At 44.3% G+C, this 19,221-nt stretch overlaps 2 protein-coding genes across 6 annotated transcripts in view; both read left to right on the forward strand.

Annotated features, from left to right (window-relative positions):
- Positions 1-6,528: 6,528 nt before the first annotated feature.
- Positions 6,529-15,454, forward strand: LOC118083852 (radial spoke head protein 6 homolog A). Of its 2 annotated transcripts, none has more exons than XR_015947793.1 (6): positions 6,529-7,273; positions 8,905-9,139; positions 9,617-10,375; positions 11,688-11,912; positions 13,935-14,052; positions 15,096-15,454. XR_015947793.1 is itself a non-coding variant. In XM_035112820.3 (6 exons), exons 1-6 carry the CDS (start codon positions 6,618-6,620, stop codon positions 15,325-15,327), a joined length of 2,139 nt encoding a protein of 712 aa, XP_034968711.2. In that variant the 5' UTR covers positions 6,529-6,617; the 3' UTR covers positions 15,328-15,454. The 2 variants fall into 2 exon arrangements, 1 of the variants encoding a protein (XP_034968711.2); XM_035112820.3 differs by having other exon boundaries at positions 11,688-11,826.
- Positions 15,455-17,932: 2,478 nt separating this feature from the next.
- The window catches only part of CENPE (centromere protein E), a 40,435-nt gene continuing 39,146 nt past the window's right edge, over positions 17,933-19,221 (forward strand). For 2 of the 4 annotated variants that reach the window (XM_060278482.2, XM_088661113.1), the window contains exon 1: positions 18,033-18,360. In XM_060278482.2, coding sequence (XP_060134465.2) covers positions 18,305-18,360 — 56 coding nt within the window. In that variant the 5' untranslated portion in view covers positions 18,033-18,304. Of the gene's footprint in view, positions 18,361-19,221 lie in introns of all 4 variants that reach the window. The other 2 variants (XM_060278483.2, XM_035112329.3) reach the window with 2 other exon arrangements.

Below are 19,221 nucleotides of genomic sequence, written 5' to 3' on the forward strand. Positions count from 1 at the left end.
TCTCTGACCTCTGATGGGAAGGTATTCCACAGGGCGGGTGCCACTACCGAGAAGGCCCTCTGCCTGGTTCCCTGTAGCTTTGCTTCTCGCAGTGAGGGAACTGCCAGAAGGCCCTCGGCGTTGGACCTCAGGCAGAACAATGGGGGTGGAGACGCTCCTTCAGGTATATTGGACCGAGGCCGTTTAGGGCTTTAAAGGTCAGCACCAACACTTTGAATTGTGCTCAGAAACTATGAACATCTGCTGCAGGCATCACAATTTACAATACCCCAAATGCAGGAGGGGGCGGAGTTCTGCAATCAAAACCACAGCCATAATCATACAATCCAACCAAAGTGAAGTCCCGTTGATTTCAGTGGGAGAGAGTTCAGCATGAGTCTAATTCTTCCACTGAAGTTAATTGGACTTGAAAGTGCTTTAATTTTTGTCCGGATAGTATTTTGCAGAATTTGCTTCACGGGTAAAGTATTGATGCTGATATATGCAGGTCATATGCCAATCTATATCCAAAGCTGAATTTTACATGGCAATCAGGCTATTCTTGGCCAGGATACTAATGGTTTGTTTCAGTGCCCTACGTTGATGGCAAGGCTTCCACTTCTTGTCATCAGCTGAGAGGGAGCCCTAAGAGCTCTACAAATGCGTTATTCTCTTCTGAGCAACAGCTGCGCTGCCTATCAGCCCCCTGCAGAACAGTAGCTTCCTCTTGGCTTCCCAACAGCATTTCCACATGGGGAAGAGTCTTTGAGTGCCTTCACTAACCTTTCCGCCTTCGGTCTCAGCGGGGTGACCCTCTAGCTTAGTCAACTGTATGCAGGAAGACAAAGTGGGCGATTCTGCTATGTCATAGCAGAATTCTGTCAAAATTAATGAGTGATGCATTAATACATCATTATAATTAGCTGCAATTCAGCATTTAAGATCCTAATTGTGCTCCGAGTGTCTGGTCCTCTTTCTCTGGCAGATAAACTATTTCTCCAGAAATCATGCCTATCTGCTTCTGACTCAAATTAACTGTGCTTTCAATAGGAACCTGTTCATAGCAAATAAGTCACGTGTTGCCAAGCTTGGCCTAGAAAATGTCAAAAAGAAATGTCTTTACATTTATTGGTTGTTTTAAAAAATGTTTGGAAGGCTTTCAAGCTGTACATGTTCTTCATCAAGGATTTGATGAAGCAAAAAGCAAAAGGACCTCAAGATGGATGTTAATTTCCCACATCTAGGTTTGGTGGCTTCATAAAATAAGATCGCCAAGTTCTGTATGGCAGGTGGTCTGCCCAGATAATAATTGGTGTAGATCTCAGGTCTTTTAAGGAAACATACTGCAAATAAATTATAGTGATTTTTTTTGGGGGGGGGGCAGATTTTTAATTTCATTGGGGCAGCACAGAACCTGTTTAAGGCAATTAACATTGGACTTTTACTCATCGAGATGCTAATGTTTTTGTGCCAGTAATTAAAATGATTCAATGAAAATTGACCATTTAGCTTTCCCCTGACAGACTAGGCATGTCAAACCTGCGGCCCTCCAGATGTTTTGGACTACAATTCCCATCTTCCCCAACCACTGGTCCTGCTAGCTAGGGATCATGGGAGTTGTAGGCCAAAACATCTGGAGGGCCGCAGGTTTGACATGCCTGGAGAAACTTACTGACATATGCATGAAAGAGCCTTATCATGCCACCAGTGTTTCAAGTTTATTCAGACATTCATCCTCTCTGGATTAACAACTGCAAGGAAGAAGAGGATGGGAGGATCCACTGGCTCCTCCAATACATTTGAGGCCCCACCCCTTTCCTCCATGCATTGGAAAGCACATCTGTAGAGGAGGCCAAGCATCAAAATATCACATACTCCCCATTACCACTTTTTAAAAATTTGCCTAGAAATATGGGTGGGGTAAAGGAAATGATATCTCCTTTGGAATCTGGGGCTCAATATGACTAGACAGGAAAGTTAGTCCTGTTGGGGGAAATGTCCTTTCAGATTCTTCCACTGAGTGGTGATTTCACAAATAAGAGAATGAGTTCTCAGCGAAATAATGTTCACCTATGGATGAGCACCAAAATACTTCTTCCCTCCCTTGCACCTCGTTTGAAACTCTCCCAAGAGAAAATATTATTTCTGCAGACCTACAGAATCAGAGATTGCCACCTCTAGTGTACAGCTGCCATCTGCTGGGCACATGCCTTGCTATATTCACTATCTGTCTCTGGCTGTCCCTGTTTGTAGCAATCGTCCAGTCTTCATTCTCTTTGGTTGTCCGCATGGGTAGACTGAGGTTGCTAAGAAAAATATGAATTTATACATACCAACATTTATATCATAGGAACATAGGAAAGTGCTTTATACTGAGTCAGACCATTAGACCATCTAGCTTAGTATTATCTATGATAAGTTCTCATCTGCACTATACATTTAAAGCAGTGTCATCCTATTAGTATTTCATGCCTCTGATGCTGCAGATGAGATTGTTGTAAATCACATGCCTGTCTGAGAAGAACGTGAGAAAGGAAGACAGTCTTATTCAGGCATCCCCAAACTTCGGCCCTCCAGATGTTTTGGACTACAATTCCCATCTTCCCTTACCACTGGTCCTGCTAGCTAGGGATCATGGGAGTTGTAGGCCAAAACATCTGGAGGGCCACAGTTTGGGGATGCCTGGTCTTATTTCTTCCACTGTAATGTACTTTCACTTTTACTTGTTCATTTTGTTCTCTTGGAGCTGGAGAGAACGGTCACCAATTTATGCCTTTGTGTGTACACAGTGTGTAAATAAATAGTAGATTAGATCTAAGATGTCTCACTCTTCTTGCTGTGTTTTGCCAGAAGATTGTGCATATATGTCGCTCAGCGCACTGGAGAAGAGGGGAAATGCCTTTTCCAGGGCTGCACATACTGGAGGACGTTCAGAGTTTTGAAGGGGCTTGCAGGCACCCCCACGGCATTTTTCCAACAACCCCCCCCTTTGACTTCTCCCAAAGAATCCTGGGTACTGCAGTCACTTAAGGGCATTGAGAGTTGTTAGGTAAAGGGACCCCTGACCATTAGGTCCAGTCGTGACTGACTCTGGGGTTGCAGCGCACATCTCACGTTATTGGCCGAGGGAGCCGGCATACAGCTTCCAGATCATGTGGCCAGCATGACAAAGCCGCTTCTGGCAAACCAGAGCAGCACACGGAAACTATTTATCGACTTGCACTTAGACGTGCTTTCGAACTGCTACGGTAGCAGGAGCTGGGACCGAGCAACGGGAGCTCACCCCGTCGCGGGGATTCGAACCACCAACCTTCTGATCACCAAGCCTTAGGCTCTGTGGTTTAACCCACAGCGCCACCCACGTCCCTGAGAGTTGTTAGGAAACCCTATATTCCTCTCACAAAGCTAACACCCCGAGAGTTTCCTAGCGAAAGGGGTTGAATGTTAAACCATCATGAGAATTGTAGCTTATGAGTAGTAGAGCATGACATGGGTTCAAGCCCCACATTGGACAAAAAGATTCCTGCATTGCAAGGGGTTGGACTGGAGGACTCTTGTGGTCCCTTCCAACTCTACAATTATATGATTCTATTATTCTCTTACATCTGGCCACCCTTCTGCACAGTGTCTAGCACAATAGTGACACAAACATACGTGCCAACCACATTCCTAAACACTTGCCAAAGAGTAACCCCATTGAACACAATGAGAGTGGTTTCTGAAAAAACACCATTAACCTTTTCAACATTGCAGAAGTCCACCAAAACCTCCCTTTTATAAGGGTAGGGTTGCCAGACTCAATAGAGGACAGGACTTCTGTGCCTTTAATTGCCCTACTCTCTTTTGAGTCTGGAAACCTTAAAGAGAAACCAGCAGGCCCTTTGTTTAATTTCTAAGCAAAGGGTCTGCTGGTTTCTCTTTAAGGTTTCCAGACTCAAAAGAGAGCAGGGCAATTAAAGGCACACAGAAGTCCTGTCCTCTATTGAGTCTGGCAACCCTATATAAGAGAGTTACAGGTAGGTAGCCGTGTTAGTCTGAGTCGAAGCAAAATTAAAAAAATCCTTCAGTAGCACCTTAAAGACCAACTAAGTTTTTATTTTGGTATGAGCTTTCGTGTGCATGCACACTTCTTCAGATACACTTGAAACAGAAGTCAGTCCCTTATGTATATACAGAGGGGGGGGGAATGGGTGATGGGCTGATGGGAGTGGTAAACCTGTAGATGGCTGTTAACGACTGCTGATGACTGCAATTGGTCCTGCGGGGGAAAAGCAAGGGCTGAGGCGCTAAAGAAAGCTTGATCATGCATAATGAGATAAGAATCCAATGTATTTGTTCATCCCAGGTGGCTCCATGGTTTTAAGCTTGGTAATGAGTTCCAATTCAGAAACTTCTCTTTCCAGTCTGTTCCTGAAATTTTTCTGTAATAAAACAGCTGCTTTGAGATCTTGTATAGAATGTCCTGGGAGATTGAAGTGTTCTCCTACTGGTTTCTCTGTCTTGTGGTTCCTGAAGTCAGATTTATGTCCATTTATCCTTTGGCGTAGGGTTTGGCTTGTTTGTCCAATATAGAGAGCTGAAGGGCTTGCTTGTGCTTTCATTCTCTTCTACACATAGAAGTTCTACAATCATACCTTGATTGTAGGGTTCACATACATGCCATATTTCTCTTTTATATATTCTGCTATTTTTCTCCTCCTGCACTCATGGATGAGGCCTGCTGGTTGCACCAGGTTAACTTAGTCGTAGGTAATTCTGTTGGGATTTAGGACAATTCCTTTTATCCACCATTGAGCCCATACAAGCTTCATGCTTTTCGTAATGAATCCAATTATCCAATCTAGTAGCTAATTAATTAACCTCCTTGTTAAACACGGGAGAGGATTTCCAATAGTGCCATTCCCAAGTACCAATTAAAAGCCTTTTAGACTCATAGGCAAATAATTGTGCCTCTGTTGGGGGTTTTCAGCCTCTTCCAAGCAAGCATCTTAGCGCCTGAAGGAAATGCAATCAAATGATATTAGCTACTCAGCAGCTGCAGAGGATACAAAGGTCTTGCCCACAGTAAGCATTTAGGAGATTACACTTCCCCATTAGTTCATCAGATGAACCAGGTTGTGTGGCTAGTATAGAGTATTTTTGTTTACAAAGTGACTTCTATTTCTTTAGGAGGAATGTAGAATTCATGTAGCATGAACTGACCTTGCCTTAAAAAGTGGTTTGCAAGATGGCCTACTGTCACCTGATTAAAGAAACCTGTCGTTTCCTGCTTTGGGGTTCATACAAGCTTGGAGTTGGGGTGCAACTTTGGGTTGTTGTTTGTTGTTGTTATTAATACCGCACTTGTCTGACTGGGTTGCCCCATCCACTCTGGGCAGCTTCCAACAGAATATAAAAATACAACTACGCATCACAAATTAAAAGCTTCCCAATCCAGGGCTGCTGATCTGAGATCCCACAAAGCTGTTTGATCTCAGCCAGGAGTTCCATAGAACTGGGACCCACAAAACTGAATGCACAACTCCTGGTGGATAAAAATCTGAGTCACTGGGGACCATGGATAGCTCAGTTGGTTAAGAGCATAGTGCTGATATGCCAACATCGCAAGCTTGATCCCCATGTAGGACAGCTGCATATTCCTGCATTGCAGGGGGGGGGTGGACTAAATGATCCTCAGGAGTAAATTGCCATTCATTCCATTTATATAACCCTTTATCCGAACATCCCAGGGCAGTGTACAACATTAAAAACATAATCTACGTAGCACAATAAAAAATAATAAAATCTTTCTCTGTTTCTCTCTCTCTCTCTCTCTATATATATATATATATGTCATATACATATATATATGTTTTCTGCTGCTCCAGAGAAGCGGACACGGAGCAATGGATTCAAACTTCAAGAAGATTCCACCTAAACATTAGGAAGAACTTCCTGACAGTAAGAGCTGTTCTGCAATGGAATTTGCTACCAAGGAGTGTGGTGGAGTCTCCTTCTTTGGAGGTCTCTAAGCAGAGGTTTGACAGGCATATGTCAAGAATGCTTTGATGGTGTTTCCTGCTCGGCAGGGGGTTGGACTGGATGGCCCTTGTGGTCTCTTCCAACTCTATGATTCTATGATATAGATGTGTGTGTATAGCCTACATATCTGTATATATATACACACACGTAATAATAAATATGTTTCTCAGTGTTTGTTTCACAGGAATTACTTTTAGGATCTCCCTGCCGCCCCCAAGCACCAGAAGTACCCAGACGACGACCAACGAGCTTCTTCTTTGAGCGGCAAAGCATTTGTCCACACATATCGCCTGATGAACACAAGGAGGCGGGACCTTCCACCCCTTCTTCCCTCAGCAATCCTCCTATCAGGATGAGCCTTCGGCTTGCCCTCCTCTCCCCCCTCCGCGTTCCCTTTCGCTCCCACCTCCAACGTCAGCAGCCGTTTGCTCTCCTTGTGGCTCCTCCCCCTCTGGGCGTCGCGGCCAATCCGCTCCCCCTAGCAACGGTGTCAGGTTTACCTTAGCAACGCCCGTGCAGCAGGCAGCTGGTGTAAACCGTTGCTAGGGAGAGACAGAGAAAGAAAGAAAGAAAGAAAGAGGCGAAGCTAAGGAAGACAGCAGATCTCCCACTTCCCCATGGCAGATCCTCCAGGCGACCAGCCTCAGAATGGGGAGAACACCCAGCAGCAGGAGCCCCCCAGGAGGCCCAGCCAGCCAGACGCCGGGGGCCAGCAGCCAGAGGCACCAATGGTTTATGAAACTGAAGGAGGCCAAGGCCCTGACCAGGAGGGCTCCATCATTTCTGGTGAATTGCCGGATCAGCTACCCCGAGGCAGCATGTACCAACCCCAGGAGCCAAGGCTGAGCGTCTATGAACAGCCAGACGGAAGAGGCGGCATATACCAACCTCATCAGGCGAGGGGCGCCCTGCTTCAGGTGAGGGGCGGCATGCCGCCTTGGCAGCAGCAACAGCCGCAGCTGCTGCAACCGCCGACCCAGAGGGGAAGCCTCCCTCAGATTCAAGACCCCGTGGGAGGCATGTATCAGGACCAAATGCAGCAGCCGGTCCTAAGAGGCAGCTTCCACGTGCCAGTGTCAAGGGGCAGCCAGATCATGCAACAGGAGAGCTTAGCACACGGCCCTTACCAAACTCACGAGCCTGGCTTGGGCCTCTACCAGTTGGGGGCCACCTTGATGGAAGATCAGATCCCTGATCCGGGACCCAGAGCGTTGGCGATAAAGAATGCCAAAGCCTACCTGCTGAAGACGAGCCTCAAAACTGGCGTGAGCTTGTGAGTACGGGTAGAAACGGAACCCGGGCGGGGAAAGGAAGAATCTCTCGTCAAGTGGGACTGGGCAAAATGTGGGTAGGCAAAGTAAAGGAGTCCGCCAAAATTGAATACGTGTGTCATAGGATGTGATCCTGGGGCTAGGGAAATGGCTGTAGTCCTCTGGGTGTTCTTGGGCTCTGACTATCATTAGCCCTGGGTTAGTTCAGTCGGTGGAGCGTGAGACTCTTAATCCCAAGAATGTGGGCTTGAGCCCCGCATTGGGCAGAATATTTCTGCATTGGGAGGGGGTTGGACTAGATGACCCTTGTGGTCCCTTCCGACTCTATAATTCTGTGATTTGATGATGGGAATTGTAGTCCTAATAGCAGAATTGAATGTCTTGGAAGAGGGCATGGAAGCCTAAGCAGGTGCACTGTGCACTGCATGATTTTGTTGCAGGTCCCACTAATTTCTTGTTGGCCTTATGTGCCAAAGCACCCACCAAGTATGTTTTAGCTTATGTGGAATGGGCATATGAACAGCAGAAAAATTTATATATCTATACTTCCGTTGTATATAGTTGATTACTGTATAGGAAGGGACTCATCCTGCTGTAGATGGGATAGCAAGATAGGGAGCAGATGGAATTTATAGGCTGCAATCCACTGCACATTTAAATAGGAGTAAGCCCCTTTGAAACACAGTGACACTTTCAAGTGAATATACATAGGAATGCTCGGTAATTCACCATTAAAAAAACCCAAAGACATTGTTCCCTCTGCGTGCTTTAGGGCTGGATAAGGGGGAGGTTCTCAGATGTCAGGACATTATGGCAGAGAGGATAACATTGTTCATAAATGTAACTGTTTCTTAATGGTGGACTGAGTGCCCTCATACTATAATATTAAAGCAATGGAGCACATAGCTTTTAAAGAGATTTAGCAGTACAGTGGTACCTCTACTTACAAATAACTCTACTTACGAATTTTTCTACTTACAAATAGAGCTCCGCCCGCCATCTTGGATGCGGTTTAGATAGGGTTGCTTCGACTTATGAATTTTTTCTCCCAATGCATTCCTATGGGATTCGACTTACAAATTTTTTCGACTTACAAATGTGTGTTCGGAACACATTAAATTCGTAAGTAGAGGTACCACTGTACTTGATAAATAATTGTTCATTTTAAATGTGACAAACTGATGTGGGAAACTTGTGCCAATTGTCAGCAGTCGCATTATGGGCACTGTCCAATAGTTGCCTGTGAGATCAGCACAACATTCCACAGCACAACATTCAGTCTCTAGACTGAAGTAGGAAATTGCATTTTCCCAGCAACCAAATATAATACTGCAATTAGGATTTCCCTACAACAGAAATGCTGTCTCCAAAGAAAATGCTTAGAGCATGGGTGGGTGAACTGTGGCTCTCCTGTGGACTACAACTCCCATCACTCCTGACCATTGGCCATACTATCTGAGGCTGTTGGGAGTTGGAGGCCAACAACTTTTGAAAAGCTGCAGTTTCCTCACCACTGTCTTAGAGATTACATTGTGCTTTCACAAATATATGAAACCAATTCTATTTGGAATGCATTGCAGTAAGCCGATGTCTCCTCTGGAATGGCGTGGCATCTCTTTTCCTAATTTCATAGGTATGACCATCTTTCTGACATGCTGGCCAAGATTCTGGATGAGCGGCCTGAAAACCCAGCTGACATAATTGAGAACATCAGTAAGGAAGTGAAGTGTGCTCGGTTCCAGAAGAAATTGGACACACTCCGAGACGAATATGAGAAACATCCAACTTTTGAACTGGCTGAAATGTATAAGGCATTATTCCAGAAAGCTGGTGGAGAAGGAACAGACCAAGAAATGGAAGAGGAATTGGTGAGTCACTGCAACACATAAAAACTGAAAAACTCATTGACATCTGTCCAACTTTACTCTTCCCCATTCAGAATGCTAGCAATAAACTGTTAAAAGCTAGAACAGGCCAATTCCCCTTTCTTCAGTTTTCTTTCTCTCCCCCTCAGCTCTCTCTCAACATTCTGTAAGTCCTGGAAGCTCAAAGGTCCTTGTCAGAACCACTGGGCTCAGTCATTGTTGTAGAAAGAACATAAGGAATTTGTGTCTGGTTAAACCTAATTATTAAGCTCACCATAGCCTTAACATGTTTCTTTTTCAGGCCCCTTAATTTGCATGCATATAAGCAAGGCTGCAATTTTGTTCATACTTAAATCCCATTGAACTCAGTAAACTTGCACAGGATTGGACTGCACGCAAATTTAGGATCACTGTGTATAGAAGTAAATAATTATTTACAATAAATAATTGCTTATCTAATTCTGGCACTTTCCCCCCTAGCCAGAAACTCCTCTACCCAACGTCATGGAGACAGCCTTCTATTTTGAACAGACTGGAATTGGCTTGAGCTTAGAAGAATATTACCACATATTCCTGGCCCTCAAACAGCTGGTCAGCACACATCCAATCCAGACTTGTCGCTTCTGGGGCAAAATCCTAGGCATTGAAGCAAACTATATTGTAGCTGAAATTGAGTTCCGTGAGGGAGAGGAGGAGGAAGAGGCAGAGGAGGAGGAATTGGCTGAGGAGGGACAAAAAGAGGGGAGCGAAGGCAGAGATGATGATGAAGAGGAAGATGAAGAAAAAGATGAGCCACCAAAGCCAAACTACAAGCCGCCACCAGTAATACCAAAAGAAGATAATCGAACTGGCGCCAATAAATACACTTATTTTGTTTGCAATGAAGCAGGGAAACCCTGGATGAGATTACCCCAGGTGACACCTGCGCAGATAGTGAATGCCCGGAAGATCAAGAAATACTTCACTGGAAGACTAGATGCTCCCATTGTGAGTTACCCCCCTTTCCCAGGCAATGAGTCCAATTACCTGCGAGCCCAGATTGCCCGCATTTCAGCAGCGACCCAGATCAGCCCATTGGGCTTTTATCAATTTGGAGAAGAGGAAGGAGATGAAGAGGAAGAGGGAGGAGCTGGAAGGGACAGTTATGAAGAAAATCCTGACTTTGAACCTATTTCCGTGCCAGAGTTGGTAGAATCCCTTGCCAACTGGGTCCACCATGTACAGAATATTCTAATGCAGGTATGCTTAGTGAGCCCTATGTGATGCTCGGCAAACTCCTTAAGTGCCCTTTATTATTATTAAGGGGTATATCAATTAATAGTGATAAATACATCTTACTATCATACCAAAAATATATTTAGATGAAACACTGTCTTCTTTGCTTCTTGCTTGCAGTTCTGTACCACCCATCAGTTTCAACTGGATGGCCTTATATCCTCCCTTTTCCAACACCAATGCAGATGGGCTTCTTTGTTGAGTGTCCTGAACAGCTGCAGCAACTCGGCCTCTGCTTTTACAAGGGGTGGGTGGGTGGGTGCGTAGGGGGCTGCTGTTAAAGAATATCAATGCAGTCGTACCTTGGATCCTGAACGTCTTGCAACTTGAACGTTTTGGCTCCCGAACACCGCAAACCCAGAAGTGAGTGTTACGGTTTGCAAATGTTTGTTGGAACCCAAACGTTTGACGGGGCTTCCGATTGCGTGCAGGAAGCTCCTGCAGCCAATCGGAAGCCGCACCTTGGTTGTCAAACGTTTTTGGAAGTTGAATGGACTTCCGGAATGGATTCTCTTCGACAACCAAGGTACAACTGTATCTTTCCCCACACCCCATCTTCCACTGCTGCCCAGCCCTCTTTTAATGGTCAGGAACATCTGGCTGGGGAGGCAGATATCTGTCTATCTGGCCCCTGGAACACTCTCCAGGCCACACCCCGAGTTCTTCCCTCACTGGAATGTCTCCTTGAACTCTGATGAGGCCTGTTGCTCATCTGGATGGAGAAAATAAAGCAATGTGTGAATACACATAGAAATTAGCCTATTGTACAAAGGTAAAACCTACATTAATTGCTCCGCTCACTTGTTTCTGGCTCTGCCCATACACAATAGAATTTGGTCCTTGGGCTGAAAGGTTCCCCCACCTCTGCTCTAGATAGACAACACTCTGTCTTAGAGCATTCAGCTTCTTAGTCCTCCTTTTGGTTCATGGCATGTAGTGTCCTCCAGTTGAAGCAAGTTCAACATTTCACATTGGGGGCTGTGCATGAAAGCCAGAAGAAACAGGTGCCTTATGAGAGGCTGCTCTGCTTTTGCAGGGCATGGGATTACAGCCAAAAGGCATAGCAGAAATGGAGGTTAACACAAAAAATGAACACACACAAAGAGAAACAGGAAAAAATAAAGAGTGCTTTAAGAATCCCATCGAGTATAAATTCCCTGTGTTCCTTCCTATTTGTAAGATGCCTTCATATTATTAGCAAAGGAATATTGCCTGACCGGATGATAACCGAGTTCACATTAATCTTGCTTTGTAACCTGTGGTATATTGGATGTAGGGACGCTGTACTTGGGTTAATCCCTATCAAAAATCAGAGGAAGAAGAAGAGGAGGATGAGGAAGAGGAGAGACCAGATGAACAAGAAGAATCACAAGAAGTAGGACCCCCACTTCTCACGCCACTCTCTGAAGATGCAGGTAGACCAGAGGCCAGACATGTTTGATGCTTTCCCTCTTTTCCTTTACAGATATTACAGACTTGGAGGCTTTGGCCAGTGCAGAAAGTAGGTGGTGGTTTGAGATTGTAGATCATTAAGTGTATAGTACTGTATTACTAAAATGAATCAACTCTTCATAGTGATTTTAAGTAGTATGGTTTGAAAAGGGGGAACTTCTTTTTCCTCAATCAAACATGGAAGTAAGGCAACAACAGGGACTTCAGTTGGAATGTAGATTAATGCTAACATTTTTATAAGCCAAAGAAAATCCCGTGTTGCAAAACAGAACACTCTAAACAACAAGAAGCAACACGTTGGCTAATAATATACTAACAAAATCTTTATAACATTATACTGTTTCAAAATTCATAAACAGAAGACATATGATATGTGCATGGAGTCACAAGTAATAGGTATCAAATAAATGTTCCATAAACAAGAATGGTAGGTGTGGTAAGTCACTGAGATGGAGGCAAAATGCCTTTCCAAGGTCAATATCCTATAAATGTAAGATGATAGGTGCTCTAAACGTAGCAGTAGGGTACTCCAAGCCCAGCAGCAAACAGAACAGTTCTTCCAGGATAATGAACTGTTTCAATGATAATTCTTCATCAACTGGCAATGATATAAAATGAAATACATTGCAATGAAATACATTACATTCAAATACAATACAGAGATTGAAATGGCAGGCTTGCATATAAACAACCAATAATAAATACATACCAAATTAATTGTCCCCAAAGGTACATCAATTAGCCATGGATCAGCAACCACTTAAAAGTGTAGCAAGCTGATACTGTTAGCAGAACCCTACTAGCATTATAAAGGCTATCCACAGGTACAATGAATCACATTAAATTTCCGTATAGGAGAGCATCGATCCCGCATTAGGAATCGAGTCATGGAGGCACCTCTAGTTGAGCATTTTGTAAAACACCATCATGCAGATACAGACCTACTTTACCATAGCTGTCGAGTTTTCCCTTTTCTCGTGAGGAAGCCTATTCAGCATAAGGGAATTTCCCTTTTAAAAGGGGGGGGAACGTGGCAGCTATGCTTTACACGGTCCTATGGGTTAATCAGAGAAAAGTTGGGATGAGGAGAGATCATGTTAAATTACTGCACCAACAAGAAACCAGACTGATTTACTTATTTAAATCCCTGCACTTGGAGAGTTTGAATACTGAATTAGATTTTATTTAAGTTTTCTGATAAGATGGCTACTGTTTGTGTTTGCTACTGTTTGTGTTTGATAGATGGATACTGTATCTTTGTAACTTTGCTAGATGGATACTGTATCTTTAAATTTCCTCATATTTTATGTGATTCATTGCACCTGTGGATAGATAATACTGATACTGTTGGCAGAACCCTAGTAGCATTATAAAGGCTATCCACAGGTGCAACGAATCACATAAAATTTCAGGAAATTTAAAGATACAGTATGTTTAGAACATTTTTATCAGGGCATCTTCAATAAATCATTGGCTTAATTCAGGCATCCCCAAACTGCGGCCCTCCAGATGTTTTGGCCTACAACTCCCATGATCCTTAGCTAGCAGGACCAGTGGTCAGGGCTGATGGGAATTGTAGTCCAAAACATCTGGAGGGCCGAAGTTTGGGGGTGCCTGGCTTAATTGATCTATCTTAGCATTGCTTGTCTCAGTCCATTCAAAGAACATGGGGGCATTCTCATTGAAATATCAGTGAAACTAAAAAGATTGAAAGCATTTTTCTCAGAGAGACAGCCATACTCACGTTTCCTTCCTTAGGTTAATATCAACATAAAGTTACAAATGGTGTGATGTATTTAAGAGAAGTATGCCTGTTCAGGGTTTGAGCCAGCTTGGAAGACTTAATATTGTATGTGCCTCACATTAGGCAAGGTTTTTGTTTATTCCAGTCCTTCCTGAAACTTCCCTCACTGTCCTGATGCTGCTTTTTCTTCAAAATCAAACTGGTGATTTAAGAACACTGTTTAAGAAATGTAGCATGTTTTTTTTCCTCAGGTAAAAGTTTTACAAATGCAAAATGTCTTACTTAATTTTTCTCAAGTAACCAAGAATAAATTTGTTTCTTAAACAGACATTCAGAACATCCCACCATGGTCAGCAGAGACATCAACAAACTTAGTTCCTCAATATGCCCTTGCAGTTCTTCAGGCCAATTTATGGCCTGGAGCTCATGCCTTTGCTATTGGAAGGTAAGAAGCAGGGATCACTTGGGTTGCTTGATAATCTGTTGTTTCTTCTTCTAATTGTATCATCTTTCCAAAGCTGTTATTAGGTTTTCCAAGGAAATGATGCCAGTAGAGGCTTCTCTTGAAATACTAATAGCGATTTCAGGGAAGCCATTTTTGGCAAGGCTGTGGAAGGGAGTGAAAGGGTTAAATGTTCACTTCTCGCCTTTCATTTGGCCTTAAGTTTATTTGTCGTCATATCCGGAAGAAGCAAGCAGTCAGTATATTTGTCCCCTGAACTGTAATGTGCAATTCTGTACAACTTCTTGTATCAGTTAATTGGAGGAGCATGATATTGTTGTTCCAATCATTTTGGAAATGATCCATAGTGGAGACTGCGGTGTCTTTGTGATTTATACAACCTGAGCCTACAATGGAGGGGTTCACAGCACATCACCCCAGGAGGTTCTTTTGCTTTTCCTATAGCCACAGCCTTGAATTCCAGCAGAAATTAGGCCTGGTTCTTTCTGCCTTTCCAGCCTGCTGCTTTTGCATCAAGCTTCTAGCTCTCATAACTCTCTCATCTGGCCTTTTGTCTTTCTAACTATAGCAGGCCATTACCAGGATGGCCTGGATATGCCAGCAATCGAAAACATGCTGGATCCAGGAATTAGAACGGGGGGGGGGGGGGTACAGCCCCCCAACAACTAATAACACTATGATGTGATGTGATCATGGTATGATCATTTCTTTCATTTGCTGTGATCTTGGGGAAAGGTAATGCAATGTCACTTCACATATTTTACTTTACTAAGGTGGCAATCCTATACTAAGCTTCCTGGAAGCAAGTCCCATTGAACTCAAGAGGGGTTTCTTTTGAGTAAGCATGCAGAGGATGTTAACCTTTCAGGTGGTAGGTGGTACAGAGGAGGAAACCTTGCAGTTAAGCTTTTGGCAGTAGCCATATGTCATACATAAAATATAGATCCAGCCTCAAGCCTTGGAGAGAAAGGACAGTTGGATTTTTACTTTCAAGTAATGTTATGATATTTCGCTTCTTCCTTTAGGAAATTTGATAACATCTATATTGGCTGGGGTCACAAATACAGTGCAGAAAATTTCAGCCCTCAGTTGCCACCGCCCGTGCAAACTGAGTACCTTAGCGGGCCAGAAGTCACAGAAACAACAGACCCAACTGTGGAAGAAGAGATGGCACTCAAGGCTGCACAAGAGGAAGCACTGGCAGCTGAAGAGATGGAAGAGATGGATGAGGAAGAGGATGAAGAGGATGATGATTAAACTCCAAAGAGCAAAAATTGCTATAGTATTTTTTTCCTAAGCATGTATAAACTTTTCTACTAATGTATTAGAATAAGCAAAGTATAATATATAGAAATATATGGATAGCTGTTGGATTAATTTCAAAGAAGTGTTTTGTCTTACTGTTTTTGGGACTGGTGCTTTTACTGTAGTAGATGAAAAGCTTTACCTGTTAATGGAGTCACTTGGAGACCTTGGCAACAAGCAACTAATACATCTCATTAATATTATCATTATTAACAATATTAGAACAAACAGAGTGCTGAATGATCACAGATAGACAAACTTTGTCCTAATCCTTCTCACACTGTATAACAGCACAGGTTATTTCTATGAGTCAAACCATAAGAGGGTCTGAAAGGTAGGATATAAACATTTTAATACAGAAATATAATTATTACTCTTCATGAAGGCAAGCCAGTACTTTTCTGGTAGCATTCAGGCCCAAACGAGAACATTTGGCCCGGGGGGGGGGATGGTAACTTGATCTCCTAACTTAAAAATCAACTTTAAAGCTGCTCTGAGGGCTCCCATTTTTTTTTGTAGCAGTGCTAGGGAAGGGGATGTTTAACATTTCCCCCATGCTTATTTGGGGATCTCATTTTTTGACAGAATTACAAGCCTGGTAGATGAAGGGAACGCTGTGGATGTAGCCTATCTTGATTTCAGCAAGGCCTTTGACAAGGTGCCCCATGATATTCTTGTAAAGAAGCTGGTAAAATGCAGGCTAGACAATGCTACCATTCAGTGGATTTGTAACTGGCTGACTGACCGAACCCAAAGGGTGCTCATCAATGGCTCCTCCTCATCCTGGAGAGTAGTGACTAGTGGGGTGCCACAGGGTTCTGTCTTGGGCCCAGTCTTATTCAACATCTTTATGAATGACTTGGATGATGGGCTTGAGGGCATCCGGAGCAAGTTTGCAGATGACACCAAATTGGGAGGGGTGGCTAATACCCCAGAGGACAGGATCACACTTCAAAATGACCTTAACAGATTAGACAACTGGGCCAAAGCAAACAAGATGAATTTTAACAAGGAGAAATGTAAAGTACTACACTTGGGCAAAAAAAAATGAAAGGCACAAATACAGGATGGGAGACACCTGGCTTGAGAGCAGTACATGTGAAAAGGATCTAGGAGTCTTGGTAGACCACAAACTTGACATGAGTCAGCAGTGTGATGCAGCAGCTAAAAAAGCCAATGCAGTTCTGGGCTGCATCAATAGGAGTATAGCATCTAGATAGTACCACTGTATTCTGCTCTGGTCAGACCTCACCTGGAGTATTGTGTCCAGTTCTGGGCACTGTAGTTCAAGAAGGATACTGACAAGCTGGAATGTGTCCAAAAGAGGGCAACCAAAATGGTCAAAGGCCTGGAAACGATGCCTTATGAGGAACGGCTTAGGGAGCTGGGCATGTTTAGCCTGGAGAAGAGAAGGTTAAGGGGTGATATGATAGTCATGTTCAAATATATAAAAGGATGTCATATAGCGGAGGGAGAAAGGTTGTTTTCTGCTGCTCCAGAGAAGCGGACACGGAGCAATGGATTCAAACTACAAGAAAGAAGATTCCACCTAAACATTAGGAAGAACTTCCTGACAGTAAGAGCTTTTCGGCAGTGGAATTTGCTACCAAGGAGTGTGGTGGAATCTCCTTCTTTGGAGGTCTTTAAGCAGAGGCTTGACAGGCATATGTCAAGAATGCTTTGATGGTGTTTCCTGCTTGGCAGGGGGTTGGACTGGATGGCCCTTGTGGTCTCTTCCAACTCTATGATTCTATATTTCTCAATCTAAATCAGCCCCTCACAGCTGCTGTTAGCCACACCAGGGAACAGATAAGAGGTACTTTGGAGTGGAGATTTAGATTGGGGAAACAGTGCAGGGGGAAAGAGTTAAAAACACTAGCAAATGATTCCTGCTGGATCCAGGGATTATTAGAATGGTGTGGCATACAGCCTACTTCCTCCCCGCCAAACACGTAACAAACATCTGCGGTGACCACTCACAATAGCAGCTTGAATAGCAGCTCTTAGCCACCTCCCCTCCACTTGTGATAATAACTAGGTATTAACTGCTAAATTAAAAGATGTTCGAAAACCCTCGAAATTCACACATACCCGACGCGACCTAGGGAGGTTTTCCTGCCATTTATTATACAGGGGGAGGGTGACACCGCTGCCCAATTACATTCGTGATACGTTATTGAGTTCCCCGTTGTTTTTAGGCTGCTCTTATTTTATCTGTAAGCCGCCTTGAGTCTTTGCCAAGCGCGAAACGATAAGAAATAATTTCCCACGGGCAGCTACCGGTAGCACTTTCAATCAGCTGGGGGGTGGGGGAGGCGCTCTAAATAAACAGGAAAATATGCCCCGCTTTGTCTCTCAATCCAAAAACGCTTGAGGAACTATTGGAACAAAAGGAGTAAAGAAACAAGGCTTAGCAGCTTCTTCCGCGAACAACGTAAGTGCTTTAAAGGGGACGCAATTAATCAACGCGCTCGCAAGGCTGAGAATCCGATCCAGCCAATCAGCAAGTGGCTTTCTTGCCTGTCCTGACCTCACCCAAGAGCGACAACGGGGCGGAGGGGAGGAAAAAAACAAAACCAAAGGAACCTTTTTAACCCCAACACCACCGTGGCCCTTTTAAAACAAGGAAAAGGGGGAAGCTTTCGCTCATTTCCCGAGAGACAAGAAGGAGGCTCGAATCTGTCGAAACTCCCGCTGGTACTTTATACAGGATCGCGCGCTCTTTGTCTCATCGCCTCTCCTCCGCCCAGGCGCCTGAGATCGATTCGCCCACCCACCCCCTCCTCATAGAGTAGACATTACTGCGGTCCAACCTGTGGGCGGGGATTGAGCGCCTACGTCACCAACGGACCGGGGGGAAATTCAAACTGTGGAAGTGAAACAGTGAAACCGGTGGCGGGTGAGGGCCGAGGCGGCTTCATTTGGACAGATGGCTGAGGAAGGTGGCGTCACGGTCTGCGTGCGGGTGCGCCCGCTCATAGCGAGGTGAGTTTCTGGGTGTGGGGAAATAGGAGTGCAAATCAAGTCTACTTCGAAGTAAGCACGCGTGGAGAGGTGCGCGGCCTTAACAGCCTGGCCAAATAGGGATGCGAAGCCCTGAGAAGGAAGCTTGACTCTTGAATAGGGCGCACATCCTGTTCCTGCGGCTGTCCTCTGCTTCTATTTCTGTTTGCTATTAAGTGCTTCTCCCCTCCCCCCCTTTTATTAAATGCGCGTGGATTAAAGGGGGGGATCCGGGTTTTAAAATTGCTGTAAACCCGGCTTGATGGTGAAGGGCGGGTAATACATTTGATGCTGAAAATAATCATAAAAGTCCTTCCAATCCTGCTTCCCCACTCTCCTTAAATTTTATTATTTATACCCCGCTCATCTGGCTGTAGTTAGAGCAGTGGTTCCTGACCTTTGTTTGACCATGCCCCACCTAAGCATCTCTAAAAATCCTGATGCCCCACCCTGCCCCATGACATATAATTTTTATTCTCAAATTGCCCCCTTGTAGGGGGTGTGCCCCATGTTGGGAACCATCGGACTAGGAGCTGGGAGAGCAGCTTGACCAGGCATCCCCAAACTGCGGCCCTCCAGATGTTTTGGCCTACAACTCCCATGATCCCTAGATAGCAGGACCAATGGTCAGGGAAGATGAGAATTGTAGTCCAAAACATCTGGAGGGCCGAAGTTTGGGGATGCCTGATCTAAGGCCAGGAACAATTCATCTTGTAGCTGAATTGTGCTGTAAATGTCAGATGCACTTGTTTTATAATCTTCAGAATGTGAATATTATGTTGTAATAAACAAAACCTGCCCTTATTCCCTTAAGGCAGGCATAAACAACCTTGGCTCTCCAGA

Source organism: Zootoca vivipara, chromosome Z1, assembly GCF_965207765.1.
Source record: "Zootoca vivipara chromosome Z1, rZooViv2.hap1.1, whole genome shotgun sequence".
In the NCBI taxonomy this organism is placed as follows: domain Eukaryota; kingdom Metazoa; phylum Chordata; class Lepidosauria; order Squamata; family Lacertidae; genus Zootoca; species Zootoca vivipara.